The 9917-nt window shown below is 29.6% G+C and overlaps 1 protein-coding gene across 1 annotated transcript; it reads right to left on the bottom strand.

The window, feature by feature from the left end:
- Positions 1–6629: 6629 nt before the first annotated feature.
- Positions 6630–7588, bottom strand: LOC105646703 (uncharacterized). The gene has a single exon (XM_012232618.4). The coding sequence runs from the start codon at positions 7363–7365 to the stop codon at positions 7057–7059; it is 309 nt and encodes a 102-aa protein (XP_012088008.1). The 5' UTR covers positions 7366–7588; the 3' UTR covers positions 6630–7056.
- Between the last annotated feature and the right edge of the window lie 2329 nt (positions 7589–9917).

Raw genomic sequence — 9917 nt, 5'->3', positions numbered from 1 at the left:
TTAAGGGATTTGTCAACCAACTATTTATAATTTTACTTATATTCGTATGTAAAAATTTTTACGTGTAAGGTTAGGAGTTTGAAAGATTTAGAGTTTATCACTTTTGAGAAAGAGTTTCAAAGATTTAGAGTTTATCACTTTTGAGAAAGTTTTACTTGAATACTACTCATAACCTGATAATGCATATACTACAAAAAATAGAAAAAAAAAAATATCTCATGCATTGTGTACATTAACACCATCATTCTTTACACACCAAGATATAATCTAATGATAAGTATATATATAACCTGACAATAGATTTAGATTCGAATTTCCTTCCCAATACTAAAAAAAAAATACATATTTTGCATATACTGTTGCAAAAAACTTGACTTTGTGGAAACAGTTTTAAGGTAATTGAATCTTGAAAGCTATTTCAAATAAGTAACATTTCATTGAATGATGTTAATTAACTAAAGTTATAAGAAAATTAATATGCTTAACATCTATATGTATAATACAGAGTTATATAACTGATATATACAAATGAATTTTAGATAGAATTCATTTGTAGATGAATTTTCATATTTGAAATAAATTCAAAAATTGAAAATTTATTTGCTTTTATACTTAAAATAGAAAATAATTGTCTTTTTTGTATACTTTCCTCGGTTCTATTGTTACCGCGTGCTTTACGCAATCGATCGGATCATATAAATATTCCTTCAACACAACATAGGTTATTGAAAGGATCTCGGAGACCCACCAAAGCACGAAGTCAGGATCTTTCAGAAAATGGATTCCTCGAAGAGTGCATAATCGCATGTAGACATGGCCAAATTACGGTTTCGGGAACCGGAACCGTCGGTTCGAACCGGCCCGGAACCGGTGAGAACCGGAACCAGGACGAACCGGAATCGGAACCGGAAAAATTCGGTTCGGTTCCGGTTCCAGCAAATGAGGAACCAGAACCGGCGGTTCCAGAGAATCGGTCGGAACCGGACTGGAACCACCGGTTCTCCGGCCGGTTCGAACCGACGGTTCTAGCCGTTGTAACTGTCAGATTTTTGAATTTTTTTTTTTAATTTGTTGTGAAATGTCTTAATTACCCCTCCCAACAGCCATAAACGGCTATATAACGGCTAGTTTTAAGGGTATTTTTGGAAAAATGAATTTTTGGATTTATTATAAATACCTCATTTTATTTACAAATTCATTACAAAAAAATCTCAACTCTCTCTACTTACTCTCTCTACAATATACTACACTCTCTACTTACTCTCTCTACAATATACATATACTACACTCTACTCTATAATATTCATTTATTCTTCTCTACTCTACAATATCTCTTATTAAGTAATTATTCTCTCTAATTTTTTTTATTCAATTTTCCAAATTATATTTTATTATCAAATAATGGCAAGTGGAGGAAACTCAAATTCGGGTAAGGGCAAGGGAAAAATTGGAGAATCATCTATCCCTACAAACGACATCTATGATATGATTCCCGACCAATTTAATTTTGAAGGTTTTCCAAATGAAAATTTGGATATTCCAACTCAAGAATCCGAATTTAATGAGCAATTTCAAGAAGATGAAGAGCAAGAGCAAGAGCAACGAGCAAAAATTGTTACAAGAGCAAAACAAAGTTCCGACATATTCTCCATTCATTTCACAAAAAAATTCAAAGGTGAGAAAATGTACGATGTAATTTGCAATTATTGTGGAAAATCTTATAAATTTAAACAAGCGGGCGGCTATGGATCATTTTGGAAGCATTTGGAGGCAAAACATCCAACAAAAATAGGAGTTGATCGGTCTCAACAACAAATTTCCGGGTACGCTTCTAACCTTTCTTTATTTAAATATTCTGAAAAAATACAAAAAGAAGAATTAGCAAAAAATGATTTCTATGGAACATTTATCTTTTAGTTTTGGTAAAAAAGTAGGTTTTAATAATTATTGTCAAAAAGCTTTAAATCCTTGTGCTAAAAGAGTACCAAGAAATACTGTAAAACGAACTATTATTTCTTTATATAACAAAGGAAAAAAAAAATTAGAGCTTTTATTTTCTCAATTGAAAATTCGTGTTTCAATTTGTTGTGATGTTTGGAGTGATCATTGGCAAATGCATTCTTATATGGGTATTACATGTCATTGGATTGATGATGATTGAAAAATTCAAAAAAGAATTAATGGTTTTCGTGTTTTTGATGATAAACATACTGCAAATAATATTTATAGAGTAATTGTTTCAATTTTAGATGAATATAGGTTGACAAAAAAAATTTTTTCTATTTCATTTGATAATACTTCTGCAAATATTAGATCAATTATTGAACTTAAAAAAATTTGTGAACCAAATATTGGTGGTAAATTTTTTCATATAAGATGTGCATGCCATGTTTTAAATTTATGTGTACAAGATGGTTTGAAAATTCTTGATTCTTTTATTTCTCCAATTAAAAAAGCTATTTCATATTTATGGACACATCCCCAAGTGATGAAAAGTTGGGTAAAATTTTGTAAAGAAAATAATAAAAGACCAAAACGTTTTCCAAGGGATGTCCCAACTCGTTGGAATTCAACATATGAATTACTAAACGAGTCTTTTTCTTATAAAGAATCATTATGTTTTTTTGTTACTAATAATATTGAGGATATTAATTTATATCCACAAAATTGGGAGATTTGTGCAAAAATTTTAGATATTTTAAAAATTTTTAATGATGCTACCTATAAATTTAGTGGGGTTTATTATCCCACATCTAATTTATTTTTACCTATGTGTATTAATATTGTTACTGTACTACAAGAATTTCAAAATGATGATTTATTAAAAGATTGTATTTTTTCAATAAAAAAAATGGTTATCTTATTTTAAAAATATACCACCTCTTTATCTTGTTGCTATTGTATTTGATCCTAGATGTAGAATGAATGTTTTATGTGATTATTTGACTATTTATTATGACGTATTAAATCTTGATGTAGAAGATAATGTTAATATAAATGTACTAGTGCATGAAGTTAAACAAAATATTATGCAATTATATAATGAATTTGTTCAAGTTTCTAGTTCATCTACTTCTATTTCTACTTCTTCTCAATTTAATATTCCACAATTTTCAACACAAAGGGTAAGTGGTGTTGATGTTGCTCAACAAGTTTTATTGCAAAGACAAAAAAGAACAAGGGAATCTAGTTCTATTTCTGAATTTGACAATTATCTAACAACTTCTTTTGAGTTTGGTGATAATTATGCAGATGCAGATTTTCCAATTTTAGATTGGTGGAGTCGTCACGCAAATACTTTTCCAATTCTTTCTTTACTTGCAAAACAAATTTTAGCAGCTCCGGTCTCCACTGTTGTGGTTGAACAAGCTTTTAGTCAAGGAGGTAACATACTTGATGAAACACGATCTCGTATGACACCCAATTCATTAGAAGCACAAGCGTGCGTGGATGATTGGACCAAAGCCGAACTAAGAGCCCAAGAAAATCCAAAAGAAAATGAAGATTTATTTGATTTATACGATGGGTCCTCAACGGGAACATCAACCGGTGGTGCAAATAGCGATTAAGGTAAAAGGGGTGAAATTGATATAAGGTAAGTAAGAAATACATGGGCTTTGATTCCTTTAAACCCCAAGAGGATACGTAGGCAACTAAATTTTTTTTTTAAACAAAAAAAAAAATTAAGTTCAAGCCCTTTTTTTTTTTTAATTTTGTTCAAACTTAAAAAAAAAAATTCAGTTCAAAATTTTTTTAAAAAAAATCATTATGTTCAACACTCAACAATTCAAGTCTTTAAAAAAATAAATTTAATTGAAGTATTTTTTAATTTTTTAGGTGTATTTTTTAATTTTTTATGTTCAAATAATTTTTTTTTAAACCGATCTTCAAAATTTAAAATTTTTTAGGTGTATTTTTTAATTTTTTATGTTCAAATAATTTTTTTTTAACCGGTCTTCATATTTTAAAATTTTTTAACTGTATTTTTTAATTTTTTATGTTCACATAAAATTTTTTTTTAAACCGGTATCCAAAATTTAAAATTTAAAATTATGCGATTCGCTGGAAAACCAATCGGAACCGTCGGTTTTGTAATCGGATCGGAACCGGAACCGGACCATTTCGGTTCGGTTCCGGTTCCAGCTTTTCTAGAACCTGAACCGCCCCAGAAAAACTGGAACCGGAACCGAACCGAAATGGTCCGGTTCCAACCGCATGGATAAGCTCATGCTAACCTGTTAATTTGGAATCCGATTCGAGATTTTCCTTGGGAGATGTGGGAAAGGAATTGGAATGTGATAATATCGATAATACTCTTGCATAATAATGCTAGAAAACTATGAGGGGGAGTTTTGTCATAAAACTTTGGATTATTTAAGTTTGTGAAATTCATTTGGAAATTTCACCTTCTTTGATAGAGTTTTGTTTAATTAGATTTAAATCCATAGAATTAAATTTATTTTTTTATACTAAACACTAAAATTTAATTTAAATAAATTTTTATAAAATTTTATGAAATTCATTTATTTCAGGGTTAAAAATATTACAATATCAAATTTTATATATATATAAAAAAAAAAAGAATCAAGATGTTGTTTTCCAAAGAAGATATTAATGTTCAGTCAACAAAATTGATGAATTCTGTGGTTATTATAATTGGGCTGGATCCATCCATAATGGAATGGAAGTCGGCCCATGGAAAATCAACAGAGATGCTTCATGTCAATAAAAGAAAATGTTTTGGGTATTTCTGTTAATTGATAAAATTCAAATGGTTCATATTTTTTTTCTCTAAAACTACATCTTTTTTAAATCTAGCAAATATTATTTTTTTTTAATATTTTAATTCTCGATTTAGTCAATGCATTCTAAAAGAAATCTGTTTATCTAGTGATTACATTTGTAATATTTAAATTCACCACCACCATAGCACCACATATCAATAATTCAATAGTACTACAAGAAGTAATTTTGATTTTATTTTTACTTCACTTAAATTTACTTGTTTTTTATAAATTTTTTAACAATCATTTATCAATAATTTTTTTAACATTCTTTTATCCAGAAATTTGGATGCATAAGGTGCACTCCATGTTTCAAAAATATAAAGTTTAATTATATATACAAATATATAAATAAAGTCAATAAAAAAATATCCTACTCATCAATATTATCCACATCCAAACATAGACTAATTAGCAAAGTTTTGACATTGATAGATTAACTTTATCCCTTTTAATTTCTTAAGTTGACCCTAAAATCTTTTCAAATTGACAATAACAATATTTAAATTAAGTAAGGCTTGTTACAGTGAAGAATTGCAAACATCTGAAAAATATGTTTGTAGGAGCCAGAAGATAATTGGCAAGATTTGCAGCAGGCAATTTGCTGACACTAGAAATAGATATAGCAAGTACATTCCCTGATTATGGATTAGTCCCAATTCCTATAAACACAGATTCTGCCATCAACCATCTCAATCAAATATTCTGAGGATATACATAGAGCTCCTTTTCAGTAATGCCAGAGAATACATCGCCGAGTTTTTGCCATGTCAACAGACATCCATCTGTCGAGTAGAGATAGCCATACAGCTAACGTCTAACTTATTGAACCTGAAAAATGATTGTACATCCTTCACACATCTCTTAAAAGCAAGGATGACATCTCCCAGCACCAACCTTCCCCCAGTCGGCATCGACATATCAGGAACAGAGGGCGTAAAGATTAACATCAAAGCGACAAGAGGTAATTAAAGGGGAATAATCACTATGATATTTGATCCCAACGTTCATTGCGGGTGGCAAAGTGGTAGAGCTTATGCGATCGAACTGAAATTATCCTCCATACCTCAAGGACCGGAATAGAAAGGGGGATCAGATAGTACCTGCCGACTGGGATCGACGGATCAGGGATCCAAAAACTCGAAACCTATACGCCTACTAAAAAGGGTGGGGCATATAATAGAAATTTAAAATTTAAGCCTTGCATTGAAATCAATATTTAAAATTTAAAAGGTAAAATTTTCTACAAGTTAAAAATTTTGATTTATCAGCCTAAAAGATAAATCCAAACTGAACTCATAAAATTCAAGTTTATTATGAATTTGGGCCAAAGAAAGGTTTAAGAAAAGAAGAAAAAAACATATTCAAGTATGATAAATTGATATATAGAGCAAATAAGCAGCGTTAGGTCAGGCGGACGGGTACTTGGTACAGAAGCATGTCTATTTGAAAATAAGTTTGAATAAGTTTAAACATGTGAAGGAAAAAGAATTAGAAATTGTCTTGGACCGGCAATAGTCGAAGAAAGATTTACTCAATCATACGGCGTTGGCAGGTTGGGGCTTGTTTCTTGTAAATAGACTATACATATTCTATTGGTCTTTTCTTACTCTTAAATATTCTTTTTAGTTGCCGTACCAGATTTTAATATTCGGATCTGAATACTACCTATTTTCCCAGAACGCATATTCAGAACAAACACTTAATATTTTATTATTTGTTGGCTAAGTGCACAAGGAGAGAGCTTTTCCTGAATATACATCACTTAGTTTAAGAACCAAAAATCACAGAAAGTGGAAAATTTTCTAAAAATAGTAATACTAATACTAATAATAAAAAGATCAATTGATAATCAAGCCAGGAATCCTCAGATTAAGCATGCACTGTTACACTTAATACAACAATATGGCCCTTTGGCCAAGAAACATAACATTATTATATTATTCTTTTTCTTTTTGGCTTACAAATAAACTTTGAGATTTCTCAAACATTACAAATCATAAGTATTTACACAAATCTAATCTTCTGCTCTGCATATTATTATTATTATTAACACTACAAGAAGCATGTGTCCCCCTTTGGTTTTTCACATGCTTCTTCTTCTTCTACCTTCAGCAAACTCCAACACTAAATAGAAACATACCACAAAAGCATGCGTTCCCCTTTGGTCTTCCACATGCTTATTACTTACCATTCAAACATAAAATTAAGAAAAGAGAACTTACTATAATATCATACAGCATTTTCTTTTTCTTTTGTTTTAAATTCATCCTCACGCAGCTACTCGACGAGAAGTCAAGCGAAGAAGAGGAGATTGAGATCCGGTGGATACGATAATTTGAGTGGTAGAAGAAGAAGAAGAATTCATATTAGCAGTAGCAGAAGTTGAAGAAGTAGTAGAAAACCCATAATCCGATCCGAAAATTTGAATCTCCGATGCCTGAAACCGACCCGAATCGCCTGGAAGTCTCATGTAGGAAGCAGAAGGCGACTCACTCATTAGCCATGAATCTAGAGGTCCTTCTTTTCCATTCCTGTGTTGCATTATGGCTCTGTACACAAAAGGAATAAGTCCTTCCATTTTTTCCTTTTTTTTTTTTTTAAATTTTCAGGATTTAGTTTTAGGTATGGAGAGCGGAAAGCAATAATATAAGGGGCAGGATAGAGAGTTAGGGAGAAAGGATTGGTTTAAAAACCAGAGAGGTGGTGATGTGGCGTAATGAAATGGAGTCCAGCTCTTTACGCTAACTAAGCCTGAGCAAATCCTGAAGAAGACTTGTAATAGAAACCCACACGAAGAAATTGAAAATTACATTTAAATGAAAGCTATTTCCAAACTTACAAAAGCCTTATTATATATATATATATATATATATATATATATATATATATATATATATATATATATATATATATATATATATATATATATATACACATGTATTTGTATTGTTACATCTCACCAAATCTCACTAAAGAATGTGTTTTTTATGAGTATATTTATTACTATTTTGATAGGTTTGTTGGGGTTTTTTAATTTGGTTGGCCGGTTTGTAATTATTTAGCGTTTCTTTTTTAAGACATATATAATACTTGTGGTTAGTTTCATTTTGCACTTTTCTATTGTAAGTTTGTTTAGACGTGGTTTTAGAGTAAGAGATCTGAAAGTGTTGGTGGTGCACTCTGGAGGCGCCACTTGTATTTTCAGATGAGGTTTTGGAGTACGTATTTTGCAATATCTAATCATCTTTGTGTATTTTTTAAATATTATATATAATTGAAATTTGACGGAGCACCTCTAAAGCTAATTAATTTAAGCCAATACGATAGAAAACAGCAAGATAAGATCTGTCACCATTGCAATTTCATATTAATTACCATACTAATGGACAACGTGCTAGAACCAAATGGCAAGAAACCTGATAATGATTTAGCAAATTATTTGGCATAATGGAACAAGAATAAAACTCAATTCGTGTATAAACTTGTAATTCCAGAAAAAGAAAATTTTAAATCGACTTTTTAATTCAATTAGATCCCTGAACTTGTAATTTAGGGAAAAAAACAAAAAATGATGACTAATTGGATTTTATTTCTTGAAATATATCTAAACCTGCAATGATATGCATACAGGTAGTGCAATTTCTTTTCAGTTGATTGGCTCTAATTTTTTTTTCACCATAATTTTTTAGATCTCTCTGTCTTTCTCTAGTTTGCTTCATTTGGACTCATCACACCTCCTAGTTGTAAAAAAATAATAATATAATAATAATCAAGAATAGGAAAAAACAGAGTGAAAACCAAGGAATGAAGTAAAGAAAGAAGATAAGAATAACAAGAAAATGAAGAAGACTAGTCACAAGTCAGAAGAAAATCTTGAATTTTTGTATCATTTATAATTATAATTATAATTATAAATAGAAATATTATATTAGCAACAGTCCATTTGCATAAATTATTTTACAGAAATTAATTCAAATGATTTTATATTATTGAACATAATTGAATAATTTTTTCAAACTCTTATATTGCACTTGAGAAGATTTGAATGGGAAACATTCCAACAAATATCCTTATAGTATTAATATTCCTGAAAGCAATTCCCTCAGGCAAATGGGAATCAATAATACAATTTCTTTATCTTCCTTTACTTGGAGAAGAGGAGAAAAAATTGGGGTTGACAATGTAAATTATTTATATATGCTTTGCTTGCCTCATCAAAAATACCCACTCCATTTATTGTCTGCATCGTAGATGAAGTCATTGTTTGCATCATAAGAATGATCAGACGGTCAGAGATTAATCTTCATGTCCTTTTCTAAATCCAATAAAATTTTATTAGCTTCAAAGTAGAGATCGATCACACTCTATACTCTAAGCCAACTCAAAAACTGCGTGCTATTGTGGAAGGGGTTAGGTGAAACTTGAAAGGCAATTGAGCAATCTGTTGTCACACTGTCGCCTTCCAAATTGGTATTATTTTCCCTTTTGAACAGATCCAAACCCCCCAACAAATCAGAAACGCCAAATGTATAAATTTAAGTGTGTAATTTTCACTGAAAAATGTTTAACACATGTCTTCATACTAGTAATACGAATTTTAATAAGTTTTTTAACTTTTATATATAAAATATTAAAATAATATTTTTTATATTTTTTTAATATCCAATAAATGTTTAATCGATTTAATTTTATAAGTTAATATTCAATAAAATGATTTTGCATATTTTTTGGAAGTAATTATTTATTTAATTTATGAGTTTCCTCAGGTGACAAAATGAATTTATCCATATGGTTAGATTTTTAGAATTGGTATTTGAGAGAATTTCTAAATATATTTAATTCCATAAACTCTTTTTAAATAGTTGTTGTCAAAAAAAAAAAAAGTTAAATAGTAGTTTAACTTAATGCAAGCGTAAAATTTATAGAATTTCCATTGTTTGATTGGAAAGTAAGAGTCATAAATTTCAGAGGTACTTTTATAAAATAAAATCATTTAAATTTCATTATTAATAAAAATTGACAAAATTGAAAAATCTATCCTCTTATATAAAATTTCTCACTTTTCTAAAATAGTTGAATTGATATCATGATGAAATTCTTAAATTTCATGTATTGTATTGTGATTTATTT

This window comes from Jatropha curcas, chromosome 2 (assembly GCF_041381405.1).
Source record: "Jatropha curcas cultivar XTBG-Jc1 chromosome 2, XTBG_Jcur_1.0, whole genome shotgun sequence".
In the NCBI taxonomy this organism is placed as follows: domain Eukaryota; kingdom Viridiplantae; phylum Streptophyta; class Magnoliopsida; order Malpighiales; family Euphorbiaceae; genus Jatropha; species Jatropha curcas.
Note: the sequence above shows the minus strand (reverse complement) of the source record. Positions and strands in the feature narration are given on the sequence as shown.

What these genes read in the sequence shown, in the direction of transcription:
- LOC105646703 (XM_012232618.4), bottom strand. Translation starts at nt 7,365, where the DNA reads ATGGAAGGACTTATTCCTTTTGTGTACAGAGCCATAATGCAACACAGG.